Here is a 24,591-nt window from a genome sequence, read left to right on the forward strand (position 1 = left end):
CTCCCGGCGACCACAAGTGGCCCCAGCCCTCCAGGTGGGGTCCGGCTGACGGGACCAAGTCGACACTACTCCTTCTCGCAGGGTCTCTTCCTTCTCAGTAAAGCGGCCCACGATCCTCCATCCGCTCCTCAGAGAGCCTCTCTGCCCTTTCTGTCCGCCACATCTCCCTGGCTACATTATCTCCCCGACTAGTGCCTAGCAGGCGGGCCTGATAGAAGTTTCTCTAAAGGCTCTGGAGGAGTCAAACAATGCATAACGTCCTGTGCAACCCTCAGACTCCTATACCTCGTGGGAATTTGGAAGTCGAAATCCAGTCCGCGGTCCCGCCCCTCCCCGCGTCGCCTCAATTAGCCCCGCTCGGTCTCGCCCTAAGTCTCGCCTTTCCCTTTAACCAACCCCTCAAGCCGGGTTACCTCTCCGGTGCCTATAATCCTTAACGTTTCCCTATATGCTGTCCCAACTAGGAAAGCCTTTACTTTCCGCTATCGGTAAAATATTTACACTTTCCGTACCATGGCCACGCCCCCTTCACACACGTTGCCAAGACGAACCGGAAGAGATTGCCAGCCCCCTGGTTCGTTAACCGGAAGTAGACGTACCTCACGGAAGCCGGCTTTGGCCCTGCGGCTGCTACCGTCGCCGCGGAGAAATTGTTGGATCTGGCAGTCTAGGAATGGTGAGACCTCGCGGTTCGCCTCTGAGGGTTCTCAGAGGAGTTGGGGGTGAAATGGAGTTTTGCAGAGTGCCGCCGGGGACGACCACCCCCCAAGTTTGGGGCCCCGCCCCGGTGGCGCCCCGAAAAGCTGCGCATGCGTGGGCCGGACCGGGTTAGAATCTGGCTCGAAGTGTTACGCATGCGCAAAGGCATGGAGACCGTGGGGTGAGAATGGGCTTGCGAGTTTACCCCCACCTCCCCAGCCACCAGCCTGTGGGTCTCAAACCAAGGCTACTTGGTGCTCTGCTTTGAGTTGCAGAGGTGACTTCATCAATGCTCCTACCCCGAGTTCTTGAGACAGACCTGGACCGATCCCCTACCTTGGGTGTGCACTCTTGGGAGAACGAGGGGCGGAGGGTCCGGTAAGGAAGGGGCACAGACCCTACCTCAGTTTGCCGGCAAGCTCGGGCCCCTTCGCCCTCTCCTCAGATGTCAAGATTCTTAGTCGTAGCCTATGGAGTGGAGAGCGACGGGCTCACCTGGGGACAGGGCTAGAACACTGAGCTAAGAGCCACCCTGGTTAGAAGTGGGGACTCACGAGAGGAGCGCCCCGAGAAAGTCCAGTACCTGGGTTCTCTAGGGGTTGTTGGGGCACAGGGTGGTTGATAATCACGCAGTTCCCAAACAGTGGTTTTTGGTTTCCACGAGATGCTATCTCATGGAAATACCACTTACTAAATCTTCGGTAAAAACCCCAAATGGAAAACAAAACAAAACAACAAAAAAAAACGAGATGGACTGGTTAGAATTTTGTCTCCCTTTCTTTTTTCCTGCTTTGGCCTGGGAGGGGAAGGCTGGTGCTGCTGAGCTGAGTGGACAGCTGAAGTAAAGAAAAATGTGGGCCAAAGAATCCCTTGTCTCTTGCTGGTTTATAGTCAAGGCGCTTAACCTAGGAGATATCAGTAGAATTAAAGGGTCTATGAACCCTCTAAAATAGTATGTGTTTGCACCCTTTTCTGCAGTCCATAGCTGTTATCATACTCTGAAAGGTGCCAGTGACCTTCACAAGACTGATGTCTAAGGCTATTATTGGCAGAGTGGGGCCTTATGCCTCTTTCCTGTCCTTATGTCTTCCCTAGCTTATGAGACCCTGGGGGACCTGAGCCAGTATAAGGAAGTGAGGCTGGCCAGTTGGAAATCTGAGCCTCAGGGAGCCTCATTTCTCCTTTGCAGAATCTCCTCTCAGCCTTTAAGCTCACCTGGTCAGAATCCTTGGATGAGCCTGTGGGACCGTTCCTCCTAGCCCTGTGGTTTGGAACCAGTGGCTTTGGGACTGTAAGAGGATGGACAAAGGTAGTATGAGGCCGGGACAGCTCCCCAAATGCTCGGGCGCCAAGCATCTGCTGATTCCACTCTGTGCCTGGCACGTGTGTCTTTCGGTCCTGGCTAGGCCTTGCCACCTCCCCCTGGGCCAGCACCACCCATGTACCTGTCGGCAGAGCCACAATTGACTGACTTGCTGTTGAGCTGCTGCTCTTTAGCACGGCTGCATTTTGATGGCAGAGGGAGCAGTTATGCCCAGAGCCCAGCGTGTCGGCATCACCAGTCTGACCTGAGCACCATGTGCTGCACGACATGACACGTGGCACCGGGGGAACTGCCCAGCGTGGAAGGTCTGGGCCAGGTCTGAGCCCAGATGGGATCTGGATGGCCAAGGAACTCTACCTTAAAACCTCAAGTGTCAAGGAGGCAGGGGAGGGGCCAAGAGGGCTGGTAGGGGAAGGGGGCTGGGGAGGGGTCCCATTTGCAGAGGCTCTAGGATCTTAGGAGGCCCGAATCCACCATTTCTCTCTTGCTAGATTCTCAGGGGCTGCTAGATTCATCCCTGATGGCATCAGGCACTGCCAGCCGCTCAGAGGATGAGGAGTCACTGGCAGGGCAGAAGCGAGCCTCCTCCCAGGCCTTGGGCACCATCCCTAAACGGAGAAGCTCCTCCAGGTAGTAAGGGTTCGGAGGGCCAGGAACTGGGAAAGGGTAGAAGGTCTGTGGCGTTAAGTGCCACATGCCTCCCCATCTGTTGGGAATGGCTGCCTGAGCCCCTCTGGGGCCTTAGTATTGGCAGAGCCTTGTGCTTTTCCTTTCCCTGCTAAATCCTTCCCTGTGGGACTGAGGGCAGGGGTGGGAGATCTTAGGTCTCTGACGTGAAGTCTTTGTGGTGTGATCCCCTGTCATCTCAGAGGGCTGGAGTGTAGCAGTTCCATGGCCACTGAACCAGGCTGTGGCATAAAGTGAAAGCAGGCTGGAGCAGATAGCACCCTACTGGGCACCTGCTCTCTTTTGGGGGCTGGGGGTGTGTGAATGGGTACCAGGGTGGGGTAAGGAGTGTTCACTGGGCAGGACCCTTTACAGGTTCATCAAGAGGAAGAAGTTCGATGATGAGCTGGTGGAGAGCAGCCTGGCAAAATCTTCTACCCGGGCAAAGGGGGCCAGTGGGGTGGAACCAGGGCGCTGTTCAGGGAGTGAACCCTCCTCCAGTGAGAAGAAGAAGGTGAGGAATTGGGAGACTTAGGGGATGGGAGGTAGTGCCAGATTTCATGTTTCCCCAGAACCTTTGCCAGCTGCCAAGAGCCCTGCAGAGCAGGCTGGTGAGAGGACCAAGCTGCCCCAGCCCTCATCTCAGATGCCCCCCTCCTGGGAACACACCTCTCCCTACTCCCCATTTCTTGCTGCAGCCCCCACCCCCAACCCTGCCATTGCATCCTGTATCACATTCCGTGTGGGAGGCATGGAGCATGCATCTATTCTGGGAGCAGACAGCCTGTTCCCAGCATTGCAGAGTGTAAAAATAACCCCCAGGTGGCATTGCTCTGGCCCTAGACACTGCACCAGCAAGAGTGATTTCCCGGTATCCTCCCCACCCAACTTTCACTCTGGGGTCAGGGGTACTGTCAGCAAAGAGAAGACCCCGTATGGTCAAGGACTATATAGAAGTAACTTGGTGGGATGGGGGGTGGGTATTAGAAAGCTGAGCTCCTTTCCTGTGCTTCCTGTTGTGGGCTGGAGTTCGTGCTGAGGCTGGGGCTGGGGCTGCCGCTGCCACAGAGTATGTGAAACTCTAATCATGAAGCGCCAGCTGACTGGATGCTGGCTTTGAGCTTGGTTTGTTCCTGTCCTCTGCCCAGGTATCCAAAGCCCCCAGCACTCCTGTGCCACCCAGCCCAGCCCCAGCCCCTGGACTCACCAAGCGCGTGAAGAAGAGTAAACAGCCACTTCAGGTGACCAAGGATCTGGGCCGCTGGAAGCCTGCAGATGACCTCCTGCTCATAAATGCTGTGTTGCAGGTAGTGCCCCCACCATAGGCTCAGTGTGCCCCTTTCCCCCAACCTCCAGTTCGCACCCCAAAATTAGCCCAACAGGGCCCTGTGGGTGGCAAAGAAGGGTTGTTCCCAGCTCCAAGGCTGGAGCAAATCTTTCTGGGGCCTTGCAGACCAACGACCTGACCTCCGTCCACCTGGGCGTGAAATTCAGCTGTCGCTTCACCCTTCGGGAGGTCCAGGAGCGTTGGTATGCCCTGCTCTACGATCCTGTCATCTCCAAGTGAGTGGGAGCTGGTTCCAGCAGTGGGGAGGTACTGGGACACCAGAATTTGGGTCCTGGAGCAGAGGGAATTGTACCAGGGCCCCAGGAGGGGTCTGGGAGGCAGGACTCCTGGAGGCTCCTTGGGGGTGATACTGAGGCCTGAGAGGCTTCAAAGAGAAGTTTCTTCCTGCCTCCAGGCAAGGGAGTCTGAAGGCAGAGGGAATAGCATGGGAGAGAAAACTAAAATGAGTGCCCGGAGTGCACTGTGGGTGTTGTGGCTTTGGGTGGGTCACCTCCAGCCTTTCCACATTGACCTCCTACAGTTTCATCCTCCTAACAAGGGGGAGTCGAATAGAAGAACACCAAGCCCCCTTCTAGCTCCAGTAGCCACAGGCTTCCAAATAAATTCATGTACACATGCAACACACACTTCCTCTTCCTCTGTCACTTAATGTCTTCAGAGCTTGGTTGGATGCTTAACACCCATCCTCTCCACAGACCCTGGTACCACTTAAGTTGTAGCTGCAGTTCTGATATACCAGGAAATGGGCTGGGCTCAGCTTGGAAAGGGGAGGTGGTAAGCAGTGGCTAGGGGGTGGCAGCTTTGGCCAAGTAAGGAGGAAGGACTTGGAGGGAGCAGCAGCTGGTCCAAGGCTCTGCCTCAGGAAGGACTGGGTCTGAAGGGGACATAGGGGCCTCCATTTTCTGAGTTGGCTGTTCATTCACTTGACAAACCTGTGGAGCCACAGATTATCTGCTAAGCCTTAGGCCCTTCCTAATGAGGGCCTGGCCTCTAGGTTCTGGATCTCAAAAGCCTGTAGGTTTGGGGGAAATAGTAGGAACCCCAGATTGCTTGACACCTTTCCTTCAGCCCTCCCCTCTGTCTCTTTCCGTGTCCAGGTTGGCCTGTCAGGCCATGAGGCAGCTGCACCCAGAGGCTATTGCAGCCATCCAGAGCAAGGCCCTGTTTAGCAAGGCTGAGGAGCAGCTGCTGAGCAAAGTGGGATCGGTAAGGCTGAGGGCTGGGAAGGTGGAGGATCAGGGCACAGGGAGAGCTGGACCACCTAGAAAACCACTGATGTGGAGAGCTCCTCACCCACTGTCTGGATATGTGCACATGCACACGCGTGCACATTGGCAGGGGCGATTGTGACAGGGGCCTCAGGAAGAGCCAAGCCTGACTCCTTGGGTGACTAGCTTGCTTCTTCCAGCTCCTGGGGGGTGCTGAGATGGGAGGTAGAGATGGTAAGGCAGAGGCATGTGTGAAAAAGCCCAGATGCTTAGAGAATGTTTCTTGCCCTCTAGACCAGCCAGCCCACCTTGGAGACCTTCCAGGACCTGCTGCACAGACACCCTGATGCCTTCTACCTGGCCCGTACCGCGAAGGCCCTGCAGGCCCACTGGCAGCTCATGAAGCAGTATTACCTGCTGGAGGACCAGACAGGTAACGCCCCAGGAGCTGGCAGGATGGGGGTGTGTGCACGTGCATGTGTGTGTGTGTCTGAAGTACTCGACACAGCTGCCTTCAAGTGCCCTGTAACAGATTCCTCAGTGATCCCCACTGTCTTGTTCACCTCACATTGCAACAAAAACTACTTTCCAGAGAGAGAAAGTGGCTGGAATGGTCTTCAGCATCATGGTAAGAGTAGCCAACATTGCCTGGAATCTTTGGCAAAAGGTCCAAATAGCAGAGTTATCTACCATTTCTTGTCTTTTGTTTTTTCATGACATATTTTATTCTCACATAAATAACACATGAATTATTATGGATAACATTCAAACATGAGCAAAATAAGAAAGTCCACTTTCCTGCCCACCCTTCAGTTTGTTTTCCACCCTAGAGGTAATAACCACTTTTTCTGAGCTTTTCCGCTCTTTGCCTCTCTCCATTCTTCCTTCTGTCTTCCTTCTTCCTCTTCTTTTCCCACTAGGCCGTTAGTGCTGCCAAGCTGCCCTCAGGCCATTCATAAATCCCCACTGGGACTTCACACCCACTCCATCTGTCTCTCCCTTTCCCCAAGGGCCTCACTGCTCCCTACTTCCTCTTGCCTCAACAGCACAGCACTCACTCTCCCAGTGATGGGGTAAGAAAACAGTGTGATTAAACTGGAGGAACTCTCCAGTGAGGTCTGTAATTCGGGTTCCGATTTCCATAGTACAAGCACATTCTCACTTTCTAAAAGTACTGCCCATTGCCGTCTACATAGTTTTTCACACAGTTCAAACATGAAGCTTCATTGGTACCCATCACCTTACTACCAGGGTCCCGCAGCTTCTGCTTAGGAAAAAGGATTCCTGCAGGAGCATTTTAGGAAATCTCATCAGAAGGAGGCCCCATCTTCCGTTCCTAAGGACCTCTGATTTTAGTGGCCCGGGGGCAGCCCTCTTTATTCCTGCGGCTTCCAAAATTCTTCCTCTTCCTCAGACTCAGATATCACAGAATTCCCACAGAGAGAACAGATACTGACTGGATAACTTTTCTTTTTACTGCTAAAGCTAGTTCCTTTGTCACTATTTTAAAAGTTATGCCAGGCATGGTGGCTCACGCCTGTAATCCCAGCACTTTGGGAGGCCGAGACACGAGGTCAGGAGTTCAAGACCAGCCTGACCAACATGGTATAACCCCGTCTCTACTAAAAATACAAAAAGTAGCCAGGCCTAGTGGCACACGCCTGTAATCCCAGCTACTCAGGAAGCTGAGGCAGGAGAATTGCTGAACCTGGGAGGCAGAGGTTGCAGTGAGCCAAGATCGAGCTACTGCACTCCAGCCTGGGATGACAGAGCAAGACTCCATCTCAAAAAAAGAAAAAAGAAAAGAAAGTTATTTTGTGTAAATTTATTTGTTAACTAAAAGCCTTATCATGAAAGTTTTATTTATTCCTTCAAGAGTTTTTGTATTTCTTCAAAAGGGATTTGATTTCTCCTTTGCCGTTGAGAGCTAGGAGACCCTAGGAACAGGCAGGACACATTGCTTAGCTGTCAAGTCAGCGGAAGATGAGATTCGTGGAACTTCAGGCAGCTCTGGTGGGGAGGGACTTGATGGAGTGACTGCCCTGCTTCCCCCTATATGGTCTCACCTCAGTGGGAGGAAGAGGAGCATCTATGGCCCCTCCACACTCCCCCTCACTTCCTAAGTTGACAATTGCATGGCCACTAGCTGCTATAGAGCACACCCTACAGTCCTGGGAACGTCTGGCCTAAAAGCAGAGGTTTTCAGATTTGGGGGGCCTTTATCCCTTTAAATTTTTTTTAAGAGACAGGGTCTTTCCCTGTTGCCCAGCTGAACTTGAATTCTCAGCTCAAGAGATCCTCTTGCCTCAGGCTCTGAGTAGCTAGGTCTGTGGGCACACACCACTGTTCCCGACTTCTTTCACATTGTGGCCAGAAAAAAAAACAGACTTTCATGAAACTGTATTTATCCTGAGTATATCTGATGGGCTCTGATGCTCATTTTCCTATTCCATTTCATTTTTTGAAAAAATGAAACTGATTTCATGACCCATTAGCAGGTCATGACGCCAGATCAAGAGACATTGGCTTAAGGTGGGCGGCGCCCACCAGCACATACTTTCTCAGTGGAACTTGGCTGGCAGGTGCCTCCCAGCCCCTCACAGCGTGGCAGGAAATGCTGGAGAGCATATGATGTGATGGAAGGAGAGGTTGAGATTTCGAATGGAGAGAGCAGGATCTAAATCCTGCCTCCGTCCCAAACTAGGGTCACATAGTTTAACCCCTCTCCTGTGTCTGTTTCCTCATCTGTAAAATAGAGCTAATGGTAGTGCCTCCCCTGCTTAGTTCAAGGCTGTGTAATCAAAGCCCTTTGCACACCGAGAAGCCCATACAAAAGGTCAATTTTAATTTCCTTCCCTTTCTAGAACCACCTCTACCCTCAGCTAAGCCTAAAGATGCTTTGTGCCAAATTAGAGCCCAGCCTAATCTGGTATGGGCACCCTTGCTGGTGCTGGGCTCTCCACCCAGCGCAGTCTGCAGCTGGTCCACTTGGCTTAGTGGTCCGCTCAGCATCGTGGGGTTCAGCAGGACCCTTGGTGCTCACGCTTTCTCTGTCCTTTGTTCAGTGCAGCCGCTGCCCAAAGGGGACCAAGTGCTGAACTTCTCTGATGCAGAGGACCTGATTGATGACAGTAAGCTCAAGTGAGTGGCTGGAGACACAGGAAGGGGTGGAGAGAGCCGAGTCACTCCTGTCAGGTAGAGCGCCCCAGGCTGCCCAGCCGCAGCCCTTGGGCTCCTGTTGGTGCTTGGCCCCCCTGGCTGAGCCCCCTCCCCTCCCACTGGGGCCTTCTTAGGCTCCGCTGCTTTACCCTTATCCCCAGCCCAACCCCAGAGAAGGAGGCTGGGCCAAGGCCTGATGTACCACCTTCCAGGCCACTTGGCTAAAGGGGCTCAGTGATGCCCTAATGAGCCAAGTAACAGGCAAGCTGAAGGTGGACCTAAATCTTCCTTCTCTTCTTGCCCCTCAGGGACATGCGAGATGAGGTCCTGGAACATGGTAAGTATGGCATCATGGGGTGGTGAGGGGATGGAAGCTCCTGCCAGAATCAAAAGGACCAGTACAAGGTGCTGGTGGCCTCAGAGCATCCCTCCTTACCACCCCACCTCACCCCAGAGCTGATGGTGGCTGACCGGCGCCAGAAGCGAGAGATTCGGCAGCTGGAACAGGAACTGCATAAGTGGCAGGTGCTAGTGGACAGCATCACAGGTGAGGAGGCCTGGGCACCAGAAGGCTCAGTCTTCAGCATCCTTCGCCCCAACCTGTGCCCCTGTTGCTGCCTGGCTGGGGAGACCCTCGTTTCCCAGGCCCCGACCCCCTTCCCTTATAAACCTTGCCCTGGTTCCCTGCCTTGCATTCTGGCCCTCAGGGGTAGGCTCTTCCAAACTCCCTCTTCTCCCAGGCATGAGCTCTCCGGACTTCGACAACCAGACACTGGCAGTGCTGCGGGGCCGCATGGTGCGGTACCTGATGCGCTCGCGTGAGGTGAGGCAGGCCCATCCCCGCCCTTCTTAGGCTGCTTCCTCTGTCAGTGCCTTTCTCTGTGTAGTCCTTGGTTTCCCATCTTTCTCTGGCCTGCATAGACCTACTCCCCCAATTCTTCAGGTCCCAGCCCTCACCTGCCCCATTTCCCCAGATCACCCTGGGCAGAGCAACCAAGGATAACCAGATTGATGTGGACCTGTCTCTGGAGGGTCCGGCCTGGAAGATATCCCGGAAACAAGGTATCCCCCACCCCCTGCCCCAGCAGGAAGCAGTGTGAGGTCGTCCCTCCCAGCCTCTCGCTGTCCTTTCTAGCCCTGGGGCTTGGTGTCCATGGGGACCCTCGTGGACCACCTGAGGCAGGGATTCCTTGGTGTCTGCAGGAAGCAGAGCTGGTCCATGGAAGCTCCTGGCTCTCTCTGGCCTTTCCCCATCCCATCAATCCCTCCCCATCCCATCATCCCTTCTTCCTTTCTGCTTCCACAGGTGTCATCAAGCTGAAGAACAACGGTGATTTCTTCATTGCCAATGAGGGTCGACGGCCCATCTACATCGATGGACGGCCGGTGCTCTGTGGCTCCAAATGGCGCCTCAGCAACAACTCTGTGGTGGAGGTGAGCTGGGGAGGAGGCAGGAAGGCCAGGATGAGACCTAGGCGTGGTGAGCCAGTACACCAACTTGGTCCTGGTGCCACCTCTGTCTTAAGCCACCTTTGTCTCCCACCCAGATCGCCAGCCTGCGATTCGTCTTCCTTATCAACCAGGACCTCATTGCCCTCATCCGGGCTGAGGCTGCCAAGATCACACCACAGTGAGGAGTGGTGGCAGGACTCGTGGGCCCTCTCCGGCCTGTTTCCCCTGCCACTCCAGCCCCCTTGAGCTGGGAACTCAGGCTCCTGGAAAAACCTGGGCAGTGGGAGGCTCAGCTGCGGGCCATTGATTTGAGCCTTTGAGGGAGGATAGGGCTGGCCTTTGTGAAGCCAGCAGAGGCTGAGAACCTCAGGCTTCCCTAGATCCAGAGCCCCTCCCCATCTTCCTCTCTCTAAAAACAACCCTACCCCCCATTGCCACCTTCACTGCTGTGTCTCCAGCTGATTAGGCTCAGACTCTTCTTTTATTGTTTTTCTTTTGTAAATAAAAAGCACCAGGTTCCAAAGTAGTTTCTTTTATTTTTTTTTTTTTAATATAAAAATTTGGGGACAGGTAGAGGCAGGGGCACATGCAGGGGATGGCAGAGCTCTTCCTTGTCCTCAGGCCTCTGCCCCCAGCCTGCAGAGGGAGACCGGGAGGTCAGAGGAGCAGGCCGAGGAGAGGCCTGCCCCAGGGATCCAGCCTATCCTCTCTGAGAGTCAGGAGCCAGGTCCTCCTTTGCTTCCAGGCTCCCTGCCCTGAGCCAGCGGGCCGCGTGGAGTCCGTGGGGAGGCTGCCACCCTGCCTTCACTCTGAGGTTGGGCCGAACGGCAGATGGCAGCACACCTGGCAACGCTGAGTTCTAGGGCTGGTACTCAGACCCCTGTGCCTTCTTCCTGGGTCCACTGGACTGTGCCAGAGCCATGGCAGCCAATAAGCACCATCTCCAGGCTGTGGGGGTCCCAGGGCAAGGCCAGGCCCCCTGACCCTGGTGGGGGCTCTCCAGTGCTGGTAGCCTCAGCCTGGCTCACAGGCTCTGGGGGCCCAGTCCTAGCCCCTTCCTCAGAAGGAGGAGGGGAGGCAGGGGTGCTGGGCTCAGAGCAGAGGTCTCCTGAGGCAGGGGGCTCTGAATCTGAGGTGGAGGTCCAGAAAGCTGTGGCTCGAGGCCAGGGGGAGCTCTGAGACGCTGGGGGACCCCAGGGCCAGGGTGCCATGAGGGGAGGCGGCCCCGGACGAGGGTGGGGCCAAGTCCCACTCAAGACAGAGCCAGCTGGGGGCTGCAGGCAGTAGGAGGATGCCCCAGTGTCCACACACAGAGGCTGCAGAAGCCCGGAGGTGCTGGCTGGGCACGGCCCCTCTCCCGATGCCCGAGGGCACGGGCCCTCCCTGTGGGGTGCCAGGACAAGCTGCACAGCCTGGCGAAGTGACTGCAGTCCTTCCCGCATCTGCAGCACCTGCTCTGACAGCTCTGTCACCTTTGGGGGAGGGAGGAGGCAAGGTCAGAATGGAGTCAGCCATGGAGTGCCTTCCCCTGGTGCCCCCCTCACCTCCACCTTCCCCCTCACCCACCGCCTGCCGAAGCTTGTCCAGTGTGTCTGTGTTCCTTGCCTCGCTGGGCCCATGGGGAACAGTGAGCAGGCCGCTCTCTGTGGGTAGTAGGATGGGGTTATCAGCTGGGGCTGGTAAGAGGAGATAGGCAGTTTGGGGGTCCAGGCCTTGCCCCAGTTAGAGCACATTGACCTGGTAGGACCTGACTCCTAGGATCATCTCTTCTGGCCTTGCCCAAGGTGCTGAATTTTGCCCAAACTTCCAGGGGCAGGGAAAACACCACCCAGCAGCCCTCAGCCACACTGCCTAGTGCTCTCCTTCCCCTCAAAAAGTTGTTCTTTGTGCCTGTCCCTTGCTCTGTCCTCCAGGCAAATGGACATTCCTAGGAGCTCATTACCTTGTCCACTTCCCTGGCCTGGAGACATTTTCACCGCTGGATCCCCAGCCCTCTATCCCCTCAGTTAGCCAGAGATTGGGCTAAGGCTTTCAGTTACATTATATAACGTAAACATCAACCCATTTTTTTACAGACAGGAAGCTGGGGCCAGAGAAGCCAAATTCACACTGCTAGAAAGCTGACAGAGCAAGGATATAAACCCAGTTCCTGGCTGCGTCGAAATTAAAGTGCTGGTCTTCACCACCAAACTCCCCTGCCTGCATGACACCAAGGGGTAGTGGGGTGAGACGGCCTCCAGGCAGTCTGCCAGTTTCTCTAACATTGAAGGCTCAGAGGTCAACAGTGCTTGAGGTTCACAAGGCAAAGGGGCTGCCCCACCAACCTAGACCATCCCGGGGCCCTGGTACCTGGTCCAGGGGAGGGGCTGCTGCTACATTCCGGGCCAGACTGGCCCACGCGGAAAGAGAACTTGGGCTGGTCCGAGCCACAGCCGTCTTCAATGCCATCTACTACCCTGTGAACCCAGGCACCAGGACAACAAATCAATGGACAGGCAGCCACTGTGGGGTCATACGGGACGGGATGCCCCAGCGTCCACACACACAGGCTGCAGGAGCGTGGAACTGACCAGGAGCCCAGGAGAAAGCTAACATGGGGTCCCTTCCCCTAGGAGCTTACAGTTTAGCTGGGGGGCCAAGCTTGAGCAGCATGAGATGCAAGAGTTCAGAGCAGCGTGTGCCACACACCACACAGTGGAGTGGGACAGCAGGAGAAAGGAGGAGCACAGAAGGCTTCCTGGAGGAGGCAGGCTTGGCCCACATAGACTAGCGGGAGTTAAGATGGTTAGATGGGCACCTAGGGCAGGGTGCGCCTGCCCAGGGCCTCAGCCTCATCACCACCATCTCTGCCATGGGGGCCTAGGGTCTGCTCACCTGGGGCTCAGATCTGGGGGCACATTCCATGGCATGGGGGGCAGCCGTAGCCCCTCTAGGGCCCGTGGGGGAGCAGAGGGGCCAGCCTCAGCCTTCAAAGCCCCTGCCCTGCCTGGCCTCCCTCTGCCACCTAGACGAGGCCGGGGTGCTGTTCGACGTGGGGATAGCAGCTTGGCAGCTGAGGATGAGGAGGTGCAGCCAGGGGACAGCAGGGGGCTGGAGGGCTCATCAGCTGGGGCTGGGGAGACCGTGGGGCCCTGCTCCCCATCTGTCTCCTTCTCCTCCAGCGTGGACATAAGGGTATTGTCGCCGCTCAGGGAGCTGGTGTCCACCTAGGGATAGTGAGGGACAGGGAATAGGCATGGATGGTCACTATTGTGTCCCACTCACCTCCCCTACCAAGGCTTCATATCCCCTGGAAGGGATGAGCCATCTTTGTTAGAATAGCCAACATCTATTCTAACTGAAGGTCCTATAGATGATACTATCTTTTTTTTTTTTTTTTTGAGACAGAGTCTTACTCTGTCGCCCAGGCTGGAGTGCAGTGGTGTGATCTCGGCTCACTGCAAGCTCCACCTCCCGGGTTCACGCCATTCTCCTGCCTCAGCCTGTAGCTGGGACTACAGGCGCCTGCCACCACACCCGGCTCATTTTTTTTTTTTTTTTTTTTTTTTTTTGTATTTTTAGTAGAGACGGCATTTCACCGTGTTAGCGAGGATGGTCTTGATCTCCTGACCTCGTGATCCACCCGCCTCAGCCTCCCAAAGTGCTGGGATTACAGGCGTGAGCCACCGCGCCCGGCCAGATGATACTATCTTAATCTAAAATCTATCTAAAGCCACCAAAGCCCTGGAGGTGTTAACTACCTCTCAAAATTCTAGCCAAATACGGACAACACCACTCCTCTACCAGGTCCCTCAGCCTAATTAAACTATCCAAGAGAATGCGGCGCTAAAAATTAGTTTGGAATTAGTGACAATCCAGGAAAATTCAAAAGCCCCTCAGAACAATCCTGTTTCACCATGAAAAAACACGGGGCCACCAGGCTCTCTTCAGAAGCAACCTGAAGGGCTGGTGCCTGTCTCTGCCCTGCTCAGTCCCTGACCCCCAGGAGCCACCCCTCCCTGTGCTAGCACTGATACATTCATCTACCTTCACTAAGATTCCTCTGGACAGGGTAAGGCTGCCTCAGACAGGCCAAGGAGAGCCGGCAGGGGTGGCTGCACATGCTGGGCTGGGCACATGAGTGTGGAAGGGCAGAGAGGGTGTAGACCCCTGCCCGAGGTGGGAGCTTTCATACCAGGCCACACTTCACACACAGCTCTCCACCATCCCCAGCCTCTGCCCACCTCACCAGGCTCCCCGGCACCCCCATCCCCTCCAAGCACGTACTCAGCACACTCACCTCTGCAGAGCCTCCCCCAGCACCCAGGTTGTAGCTGAGCTCCCCTCGGAGGCCACGACTGAAGCGCGGGGCAAACTCGGGGTACAGCGCAAGGCTGTCGTGCAGGCCAGCCAGCTGCAGACACTGCAGGACGCAGTACGTCAGCCCCTTCACATCGGCATTGGCCTTTACCACCTGCTCCCGCCGGGGCAGCTCACAGCCGATCAGGTCGCCCTTCCCTGGGGAGAGGAAGCAGAGGTCAGCAATCCCTGAGAGCTTCAGCCATGAGGAGAGAAGAGGGGGCTGCAGGTTGCTGAGATTCCCTTCAGAGCTGGGCTGGGCCTCTGTAGCTGAAGCCTTGAAGCCAGCAGAGAGAGGAGCAAAGAGGCCTGGGACATGGCCTGACGCCTGCGGCCTGTCTCACTGGCTCCCACATGGGCTTGGGGTAAACAGCTCTGTGACCCGGGCCCTCAAACACCTTCAGGATCAAAACCACTGTGCCGGAAAACCTGAATTCTAGCCCTGAGAGAGACTGAACATCAGTTCTAGTGGTTCACAGCTGGCTATGTTGATTAGAATCCCCCGCAAAAGTCAGAACAAACACCCGGGCCCTATCTCTACCTACAGCGTCACAGTATCTATGGGAGACCCCACAGTCTGATTGTTTTTAAGTCCCACAGGTGATTCAGATGCAGCTTGTCCAGGAATCAGTGTTTGGAACCAGCAAACTAGAGCCCTGTGTGGCATAGGGAAAATGCCAGGCAGCCAGGCTCACCTTCCTGAGCCCTAGCTGCCTCTGCTCTACAAGAGATGCTGCATTTAACCGAGTCTAGGGAATATTCTTGATCTCACCAGAAGGGGTCAATGGAGGTTTTCCCACAGGCAGGTTAAGACTGCCACCTGGCTGACAGTAATTATTAAATGGCATCAATTAGAGGCTGCGGTGTAATCTCAGAGATAGATTGGGTAGGGTGGGTGAGATGTGTGTCTTAGAATCAGTGAAATAGGGTGTGTCTGTCCAGGGACATGTTGAGGCTAAATTAGAGTTAATGTAGATAAAGTGCCTCACACAAAGACGACCAAAAAGAAATCATTTTCTTCCTTTCCCTCCCAGATAGAACCCCCTATAAATCATTCCTGCCAGGCACAATGACTCCCAGCACTTTGGGAGGCCATGGCAGGAGGATCGCTTGAGCTCAGGAGTTTGAGACCAGCCTGGGCAACATGGCAAAACCCTGTCTCAAACAACAACAACAACAACAACAGCAAAAATTAAGCTCGGTGTGGTGGTGTGCACCTGCAATCTCAGCTGTTCTGGAGACTGAGGTGGACGGATCACTTGAGCCCAGTAGGTCGAGGCTGCAGTGAGCCGAGATCACACCACTGCACTCCAGCCTGGGCGACAGTGAGACCTGGTCTCAAAAAAAAAAATTCATTTCCAACAGGGATAGGCACGCAGTCCAGGCTTGGGCAGAGCACTCACTACCCTCAAGGCAGCTCAACCACCGCCAGGCAGTTCAGACTGTTAGAAAGTGTTTCAAAAAGGATGGCCCTGCTATGGACTACCTCACACTGCCAGCAGCACACACTGAGCTCACGTCTCCTCTACATGTTCCTGGACTTTTGCCCCAACTTAAGTATAGAATGCACCCCAACTTAAGTATAGTTTAACACTTGATTTTCTTGGTTTCAGGCCATCCTTCTGGGTCATTTTGAGTGCTGTTTGGATCTCAATGTGATCATCTGGGGAATGTGCTCTCTTTTCATTGGCGTCATCTGAAATAGAATAAGCACGTGCTTCTTGTCTTCATCTAAGAGGTGGGAGAAAATGAGAAACAGGACAGGACCGAGGGCAGAGTCTCAGGACCAGAGACTGCCCACCAGGTGCAGCTCATCAAACTACTTCCTTCCTCACAACGGACTTTGCGTATGCTTAGCTTCCAGCAGTTCATCAACAGAGGCAAGCGCCAGAACCCAGAGCTGCCTGAAGCAGACAGGATGCACTTGGACGTTCGAGTAAAAAGGTAGGTGAGGAGAGGGTAGGTATGAAGGCAAAGCAGAGAACCCGACCATGATTGGGGTCGGGGAACCAGGCATTCACCAGGGCATCTAGAGCCTCCAAGTCAACAGGGAAGTAGTTCACCCAAAACATACAGAAGGTGACAGGATGGATCAACAGTGGCATAAGTCCTGGTGCTAGGGACATTGTAGAGGCAAAGGCCCAGGGCACAGGCTGTAGCCATTCTTGTGGCACTGAATACTGCACACTGAACATGGCTATTCTGAGACGTGGTGCCTGGCACCAGCGAAGGCATGCTCTGAGAGGACCTGTGCCAGCTCCCAGCCACACAACTCCCTCGGCTCCAGGCTGGAAACCATCTGTTTCGTAATCCACTCGTCAATCCTGCTTTGGGTTCACCAGTCTACAGTGGTGAAAATCTGTCCTTGTGCCCTTCGGAATCTCTCCAAGGATTGCCAGCTACACTTGACTGGCATAACTCCATTTTCTCATGCTGGCATAAACCGCATGTAGGCACAAAAGCTGGACTCATGAAAGATGTAAAACAAAGGGTATGAACAGCCTGTCCCCACTCTTGGGGTCTAAGACCCCGATGGCATTTTTTTCCTCTTGTTTCCAGCTGGAAGGTCATCCTCTTCAAGGGAGCAAGGATGGACACACAGTAGCTGCATCTGGTGACACCGCCCCACCTTCCTGGCCCTTTCCTGCTTCTCGTCTTGATTGTGGATTGCCAGATGAATGAGAAACCTCAGCCCCAGGGCTTCAGCAGTCCCCACAGTGAATCTACACGTGCCTTGGCTGCCTGAGGATTCGATGTCGTCAGCAGTGGTCAGGTCACCACCTCCCCACATGTACAAGTCCTTGACTACCCACACCAGTCACATGTTCCCCGCCCTCTAGGGTCACGGTGATAGTCTCTTGCAGCCATAGAGCTCTGCTCCTCTTTAGTGGCTTTTCTTTTTTTTTTTCTTTTTTTTTGAGACAGAGTCTCGCTTATCGCCCAGGCTGGAGTGCAGTGGTGCAATCTTGGCTCACTGCAATCTCCACCTCCTGGGTTTAAGCGATTCTTCTGCCTCAGCCTCCCAAGTAGCTTGGATTACAGGTGTCCGCCACCACACCCGGCTAATTTTTGTATTTTTAGTAGATACAGGATTTCACCACGTTGGCCAGGCTGGTCTTGAACTCCTGACCTCAAGTGATCTGCCTGCCTCGGCCTGCCAAAGTGCTGGAATTATAGGCTTGAGCTACCGCGCCCGGTCCTTTAGTGGCTTTTCACAGACACAGCCCCATGTTTCCCTGAGAGTTGGAATGTGCTCCCAACTCTCCAAATCCTAGCGTGCAGGTCCAACCCTCCTAACGATGGCTTCCTCCCTGCCAGTCCCAATTCCCCCCAGAGCACCTGGGAGCCCCGTGGAAGAAGCATGAGACTTGGCGCCAGGTGGATGGGGCTCCAGCCCCGGCTGGCCGATTCCTAGCTTTTCATTAACCTCTCTGACCTTGGTCTCCTGTTATGCAAAATAGGAATAATGGGTTTTGTGAGGTTAGAGTGAGACAAAGCAGTAAGGAGCTGGGACAGGGCTAGTCACGCTGTGAGCCCCCTGTTATCAGCACTACTATTGTGTCCATTCCACACCTGCAATTTCTTCATCTGCGTCTAGGGAACTGATTTCCTTTTTCACCTCCTTCTTTTGCCAGGAAGGGAAGTATATACACTGTAGATACCATTTCATCAGAATGAGTCTCCCTGGCTGTTTGGAGACTGAGCTCTGTCACCCATCTGGGCTCTGGGCCTGCTCTGTGATCTGCCTCAGGAAAGTCACATCTCACCGTTCCTGGGGTACCACAAGGACAGCTTTTGTTCCTCCCCTTTTTAGCCCTGCCTGACACTCTCCCCAGCACTTCCATCCCTAGCTTCTGATTTTCCTCCTGAAGGAAGGGCAGCTCCCCTCTGTCCCCCATAGACTGGCTCCTTTCAAAGGCTGGCCCTCCACTCGCTCAGCCCCAGGGACACCTGCGAGATCGTGTCCACCTACTTACGCTGCCACCTTGCAGTCACTGGGGCTTCTCTGAGCTTTGACCAGGACTCCATAACTACTCCTGACTCCACCCTGGCTGTTTCTCTCTCAGTGGCCTTGTGGAGGTCCCCTCTCCAGGTTTTCCACAGATCAGGGCCATGGTCTCACACACACGTGCCCCCACGCCCTCTCTCCCACCCTCACAAACCTAGGATGGCGAGCACGGTGCCACCCTTGAGCACCTCCATGGAGCCAGAGCAGACAAAGTAGAGGGCCTGCAGGGCATCGCCTTGGTGGATGAGGTACTCGCCCGGCGTGCAGAAGGCGGGCCGCAGGGCCAGAGACAGTGCCCGCAGGCAGCCGCGGCTGGCCGCCTCAAACAGTGGCAGCTGCAGGACCTCCTTGTGCAGGTGCATGGCGATGTCTGCGCGCAGCTCGTCAGGGAGGCTCTGCAGCAGCTGCGGGTGAGCAGGTGTGGGGGTGGGGGGGTTGGGAGTGGCAGAAGAGGAGGTGGCCTCCAGCCAGCCCCTCTCCACCCTGGCAGGCCTCAGGAACAGGGGAGGCATGGGAGGGACCTGAGGCCTCTCTCACAACTCCAAGCTCCACACAGGGTGGCAGCGAGGGGGCTTCCTCCACCTCCCTCTCAATCACTTTAGTGCCCAGAGCAGCCCAGCTTCCCACCTCAGTGAGCACCAAGCCCCCAGACCTAACTGGGGTTCAGAGGGCCCTCCAAGCCTTCTTAGCTGCCCTCTGTCCCATGCCGCTGTCCCCTCAAGAGAGAAGGGAGGCACAGGGGCCAAAATTCTGCATTCATCCTCCCCCACTCCTGATAATTCTAGGCCATTGCAAACCCCCTGAGGGAGCAAAGGCTAGCAGGCCCAGCCCTGGAGGCCGCACCTCGGTGGTGTCGATGCCATTGTTCACCGCCCAGGTGGCCTGGAAGTACTCCAGCATGCGCTGCTTGAGGGGCTTGGGGATACGGTGGATGCGGATGTAGTCGCGCAGGTCGCGCGTGCGGCTGTGGTACAGAAAGCGGCGGGCGTACATGCGCTGGATGATGGCCGTCACGTTCCCAAACACCACCGCGTGCATCAGGGCTGGGGGAGGGTGACGAGAGGGGGTCACCTAGGGGACCTGGCCCGGCCTGACACCACGCTGGGCTCATCTGTCCCCGGCCCCGCACGCTCCTAGGCAAGGCCCGAGGGCCGCTGTGCGGGCGGAGTCTCCCCCACCCCCGGCCTCGGGTTCCGCGGCCACCTAAAGCGGAAGAGCCCCCGGCCTCAGGCCCTCCGGGGAGTGGGACGGCGCCGCCTGCGGGCAGAAGTCTGGGAGTGGCCCCGGGAAGACGCGCGCGGCCGGGCTCACCGCCGATGAGCATGGTGCAGATGGAGAAGATCTTCTCGGTGTCCGTGTTGGCGGACACGTTGCCGAAGCCCACGCTGGTGAGGCTGCTGAGTGCGAAGTAGAGGGAGGTGATGTAGGCGCTGCGCAGCGACGGGCCGCCCAGCAGCTCCAGCCCCGTCCCGTTGGCCTCGCTGCTGCTGCTGCAGTTGTCACTCTGGCCGGAGCTGTTCCCTCCAGCTGGCCTCCGGCCCACCAGGTAGTAGGGAGTCTCCAGTCGGCGGGCCAGCTCCTGCAGCCAGCCTGAGTGGGGAACAGCAGGGCCTGAGCAGGCAGGAAGACTGTGGGCGAGGATGCCGGGCCCTGGGGGTGGGGACACGCAGACACAGACCCAGCCCCATGGCTTCCCGCCGCTTTGCCCCTTCACTGCCAGCCTAGCACACCCCTCTCCACCCCCTCAACCCTCAGAAGAGTCTGCCATTTCCCCAGCCAGCTCCTATTGGCACTGAGGATGACACAAGGGAAATCACACCCCTTCCCCCATGGCTGGCACCCATCCCAGGTAACGGGCCCAGTCGGAGGGCCTGGCTGGCGTGGGCAAAAGGACTGGGGTGCTCACTGCATTCAACCACAGCCTCAACCCCAAAAGATGGATGGTGAGGCCACCTCCGCCCTCACCTCCACCTGTCCAACGGGACTCCTCTTCCTGCATTTCTCTGAGCCCATCAACTCCAGAAGGCCCTCCCTCCCCTCCCCATTCAGTCTCATCCATCCCCACAGCCACACAAACCACTCAGCCTCACACACAGGTCCCAAGCACGCCTGCATGGACATGCACACACACTGTTAAGGCTATGTGTGTGCCCCACACAGTCAAGAAAACAAGGACACATGTATGCCCCTTACAGGCGCCTCACCACAGCCACTCACTGAAAAGGCTGTGCACACTTGGGAGAGGGACAAAAGTACACTGGTACCTACACGCTGTCACTCAGGCAGGGGGTGAAGACACACTTTCGTGGACAAGAGCACACAGGCGAATACATTCACACAGGTGCGCGCACACACACACACACACATAGTCACAGGCTAGACTGGGCCACGGAGCAGAGGCTGGATTGCCCCTCAGCCCGAAGTTCTCCACCTGGCCTTGGCATGGAGTAGGGTTGTGCACTGAGGTCTCTCCCAAGGCTGTGTGCTGGGAGTCACTCTTGAGCCTAGCTGGAGGGTTGCAGGAGCTCTAGGGTGTTGGATGGGGGATCCCAAGATCCACAGAGGTCCTGGCAGAGCTGGGGGCCATGGGGTGCAAGGGAGAGAGGGCGGATTGGCTGATCTAGAATGGTGAGGCAGAGGGTATGTGTGGCTGTGGCTTGGGGTCACAGGATGCAGTTGGACCCCACCTCTCCACTTGTGCCCTGCTCCTCCCACCTCAGCACAGACCCCCTACTCCAGACTCTCCCCAACACTTCAGGCATATGGGTCCTGTGGCCCCCACACACTTGTCATCCACCCACTCACTCATTCAGCAACTTCACACACTGTGTGCCAGGAGCTGGGGGCCCCACAGGAGCTCCCTGAGGGCTCCAGTTCAGAAGGGCAGGTGACATAGGGCCAGAACTACATCTCAGAGGTGCCACACGGCAGGAAGGGAGGGGGGCTCGAACCAAGTGCCATGGGCTAGGGCTAGGCTTCTGGAAGAAGGGACATTTGTGCTTGGTTTCAAAGGGTAGTAGGGTTTTGATACAAAGAAACTGAGGGGGTCATTCCTGGTGGAGGGACAGGCACGAGCCAAACCTGGAGACTGATATTTTAAGACAAGTACAGGCAAGTAGCTCAGTTTGGCTAGAATGTGGGGTTAACACTGAGGGCATTACATTCCAGGCTAAGGAATTTAGGAGGATGTACTAAGACCTGCACCAAGGTGGGGGCTCACCTTCCCATTATCTGAGATGTGCCATAAGAATGCAATGGAGTACATGGTTGGGCGCAGTGGCTCATGCATGTAATCCCAGCACTTTGGGAGGTCGAGGTGGGCAGATCACAAGGTCAGGAGTTCGAGACCAGCGTGACCAACATGGTGAAACCCCATCTCTACTAAAAATATAAAAATTAGCCAGGCATGGTGGCGCATGCCTGTAATCCCAGCTACTCGGGAGACTGAGGCAGAAGAATTGCTTGAACACAGGAGGCGGAGGTTGCAGTGAGCCGAGATTGCGCCGTTGCACTCCAGCCTGGGTGGCAGAGTGAGACTGTCTCCAAAAAAAAAAAAAAAAAAAAAATGGAGTACGTAAAACTCTTCACAGTCACTGTTTAGTTGGCCTCTGAGGGTGAAGCTACCCAAAGCCAAATGCCCAGGATAGGAAGGTGGGGAGAAGCAGCAGGACACAGGGGAGGGTGGCAGGGAGGCCTCTGATCTTTCAGTCTTGGCCATGGGGTATCAGCAACCCCTGAAGCTGGGGCCAGGATTGTGCCTCCAGGTGGGCGGGATCAGGCCAGCAGGAGCTGTCCCGGAGGCTGGGGGCTCGCACACCAAGGAGTGCTCTGAGTTCTCTCTCTCAATACTCAGCACAGTATTGTGAAAATCCAGCCCACCTCCACTGGGCTAGTGGGAACCTGGGGAAGGAACTCTGTCCACATCATGGGCAGTGGAAAAGGAAACCCAGGCAAGGAAGCTTGGAGAAGGAGCTGCCCACCAGACTGAACTGGGCCAGCCGCCCACCCCCCGCACCTCAGCCTCACCTCCCCTACAAGGAACTCTCCTGCCAGGGCTGGACTTGGAGAGGTCTGGGTTTGGTGCCAACCCAGTTAGGGGGCAGATTCCCTGGAGAAAGAGGAGATGATGATGTGAAGAACTTGTAAAGTCTCTAAATGTAGACTAGTACCGGCTCAAATGGAACGAAACCACCCTGGAACTCAGGGGTCAAGGGTGAAAGAATATAATGTGTATCTGCAAGGGTCGACCCACCCTTGCCCATCCTGTGGAGCTCAGAGACTCTTGGGAGCTGAAGGTGTTCTTAATGTCAGATCAGCAACCCCTGTGAGGTGGTTGGAAGAGAGGAGTCTCGTGGACACAAGACCAAGGGTGTCTGGGTCCCATTTCAGGGGGCGGGAGTGGACCTGGGAATTTGGTGTCTCAGCCCACTTTGGGGGTGGTGGAGACAGGCTTTGTTTCACCATTGTCCATCTCGTGGCCCTCTGACTGTGTTTGCCATGTGGCCGTCTGACCCCAGAGCAGCTGACACCACAGGCTTCCTCTGGGAATAGCAGGCACCAAGGAGGTGTCACTGCCCAGAGTGTCCTGGTTTCTACCTACTCAGCAGCGAGAGCACTCGGGGGAAATTTCAAATGGGTCCTCTGTGGCACACACGGGCCTCCCGTGAGCTTGCAGAGGGAGAGAGGATTCACAGGAGCCTTGTAGTTCCCAGGGAACTGATCAGACCGGGTTTCTAAGGCTGATCTGGACACCTGGTGACTCTGCCAAGGAGCAGACAGTCATACGAGGCCACCTGCCGGGAGTGGTGGCTCACACCTGTAATCCCAGCACTTTGGGAGGCCGAGGCAGGTGGATCACAAGGTCAGGAGATCGAGACCATCCTGGCTAACACGGTAAAACCCTGTCTCTACTAAAAATACAAAAAATTAGCCGGCGTGCTGGCGGATGCCTGTAGTCCCAGCTACTTGGGAGGCTGAGGCAGGAGAATGGTGTGAACCCGGGAGGCGGAGCTTGCAGTGAGCCTAGATCACGCCACTGTACTCCAGCCTGGGTGACAGCTCAAAGAAAAAAAAAAAAAAAAGCCACCTGCATCTGGAAACCCGGCTAAATGTCAGTTACCTGGAAGCTGACAGAGGGCTGGAGGGCTGGGGAGGAAGAGGTCAGGTTTGATCTTGGACCTGAGGCGCATCGAGAGTTAAAAACAGCTGGAATGGAATGGTTTGGCTAGAGAAAGGGTGGAAGTTGAGATGCTCACTCGGTGTCAGTGGAATGGCCGAGGGAAAGCAAGGTGAAGGGGGAGAGCTGTGAGGAAAGGTCTGGAGACCCTGGAACTTGGAGGAGCTGGGAGGAGGCCAGCCGAGGGCTGCATCACCCACAGCTGAGAGGAACTATGGTTGGCAGGGTCAGGTGATACAGGGACTTCAAGGAGGATGAGGGTTTGGTCCCAGAAGGTCACTGTGACCTTCCAGGTGACATTTTGGGTGCAGAGGTGGGGGCGGAAGCCCTCCCAGCAGGAGTTAAGATGTGAGTGGGTGGTGAGAAGAGAGGAGCTGTGGAAGAAGAGGTGACATGAAGGAGAGTGAAGATGCTGGGGACGCAGAAAGCCTGCTTTTTAGGCCAGGGGAGAGCAGAGATGCAGCGGGGAGAAATGTGGACTAGAGGTGACAGGAGAAATGTGGACTGGAGGTGACAAGAGAAAGGCAGGGGCCTTGGAAGCCAAGGTGGTGGGGACAAGCTTCAGAGAGGATGCAGGGGGAGGGGTGGGGAGTGCCGGGTGTCAGAGAAACTCTGGAGGGCAGTGGCTCCCTGCTTGGCCTTCCCAACGGGGCAGGGGTTTAAGGAATGTGACCAACATTTGGCCACAGGAGGCCTGGATGGGCGACTGGGACTCCTTGGGCTTTCTCCACAAGGCCCAGCTGCTGGAGAACAGGCCTGTCACGTGGTGGTGGCTGTCACACTCACACCTGCACACCCTCTTCTCTGATTTGCACACGTGCAGACTTGCACAGGTCCCTGACACCACACGTCTGCACCCACACTGGCACTCACACTCCTCTGACACAACTCCCTCCCCACCACATGCAGAGGGAGCCTCCAGTACCAATCTCAGGCAGCTCGGATTCGCTGCTCTCGATCTCCCGCTGGCCAATGTAAAACCAGACGCAGGCGACCCAGTGCGCGAGCAGGGCGAACACGGCCATGAGCAGTGTCAGCACCACAGCGCTGTACTGCGAGTACCGGTCCAGCCGCGGAAGCAGGCGCAGCAGGCGCAGCAGGCGCACCGTCTTCAGCAGATGGGCCCCGAAGTACTGAGATGCGAGGAGGGAGGGAGGGAGGGAGGTCAGCGGGCTGGCCCTGCCTGGCCCCTGGCCAAGCCCACCCACCCAG

At 55.9% G+C, this 24,591-nt stretch overlaps 3 protein-coding genes across 11 annotated transcripts in view; 1 reads left to right on the forward strand and 2 right to left on the reverse strand.

Moving 5' to 3' along the window:
- Positions 1-502, reverse strand: part of PRPF40B (pre-mRNA processing factor 40 homolog B) — a 73,136-nt gene extending 72,634 nt beyond the window's left edge. The window contains exon 1 of one of the 3 annotated variants that reach the window (XM_063694655.1): positions 1-502. The gene's annotated coding sequence lies outside the window, so the exon portion shown is untranslated. The other 2 variants (XM_019038553.4, XM_055357290.2) reach the window with 2 other exon arrangements.
- Positions 499-10,379, forward strand: MCRS1 (microspherule protein 1). Of its 3 annotated transcripts, none has more exons than XM_063694658.1 (16): positions 609-676; positions 975-1,077; positions 1,889-2,339; positions 2,515-2,653; positions 3,065-3,203; positions 3,838-3,996; positions 4,143-4,252; positions 5,135-5,243; positions 5,540-5,678; positions 8,311-8,386; positions 8,713-8,741; positions 8,859-8,951; positions 9,145-9,227; positions 9,379-9,466; positions 9,711-9,838; positions 9,952-10,379. In XM_063694658.1, the coding sequence occupies exons 3-16, from the start codon at positions 2,291-2,293 to the stop codon at positions 10,036-10,038; spliced, it is 1,428 nt and encodes a 475-aa protein (XP_063550728.1). In that variant the 5' UTR covers positions 609-676; positions 975-1,077; positions 1,889-2,290; the 3' UTR covers positions 10,039-10,379. The 3 variants fall into 3 exon arrangements, with proteins under 3 accessions (XP_018894106.2, XP_063550728.1, XP_055213269.1); XM_055357294.2 differs by lacking the exon at positions 609-676 and adding an exon at positions 841-880 and having other exon boundaries at positions 1,889-2,008; XM_019038561.4 differs by lacking the exons at positions 975-1,077; positions 1,889-2,339 and having other exon boundaries at positions 499-676.
- Positions 10,373-24,591, reverse strand: part of KCNH3 (potassium voltage-gated channel subfamily H member 3) — a 19,275-nt gene continuing 5,056 nt past the window's right edge. For 4 of the 5 annotated variants that reach the window (XM_055357276.2, XM_063694646.1, XM_055357279.1 and 1 more), the window contains 9 exons: positions 24,305-24,512; positions 19,515-19,793; positions 19,047-19,246; positions 18,358-18,607; positions 14,136-14,353; positions 12,731-13,062; positions 12,206-12,312; positions 11,423-11,532; positions 10,373-11,328 (listed from right to left, as the gene is read on the reverse strand). In XM_055357276.2, coding sequence (XP_055213251.1) covers positions 10,729-11,328; positions 11,423-11,532; positions 12,206-12,312; positions 12,731-13,062; positions 14,136-14,353; positions 18,358-18,607; positions 19,047-19,246; positions 19,515-19,793; positions 24,305-24,512 — 2,304 coding nt within the window. In that variant the 3' untranslated portion in view covers positions 10,373-10,728. The remainder of the gene's footprint in view (positions 11,329-11,422; positions 11,533-12,205; positions 12,313-12,730; positions 13,063-14,135; positions 14,354-18,357; positions 18,608-19,046; positions 19,247-19,514; positions 19,794-24,304; positions 24,513-24,591) is intronic. The other variant, XM_004053086.5, reaches the window with a different exon arrangement.

Source organism: Gorilla gorilla, chromosome 10 (genome assembly GCF_029281585.2).
Source record: "Gorilla gorilla gorilla isolate KB3781 chromosome 10, NHGRI_mGorGor1-v2.1_pri, whole genome shotgun sequence".
NCBI lineage: Eukaryota > Metazoa > Chordata > Mammalia > Primates > Hominidae > Gorilla > Gorilla gorilla.

Bases quoted from the DNA above. Each gene is read 5' to 3' on its own strand.
- MCRS1 (XM_019038561.4), top strand. From the start codon at position 514: ATGGCCACGCCCCCTTCACACACGTTGCCAAGACGAACCGGAAGAGAT. The intron at 677-2,514 runs GTGAGACCTCGC...CTCTCTTGCTAG, and splicing joins GATCTGGCAGTCTAGGAATG to ATTCTCAGGGGCTGCTAGAT. The intron at 8,952-9,144 runs GTGAGGAGGCCT...CTCTTCTCCCAG, and splicing joins GCTAGTGGACAGCATCACAG to GCATGAGCTCTCCGGACTTC.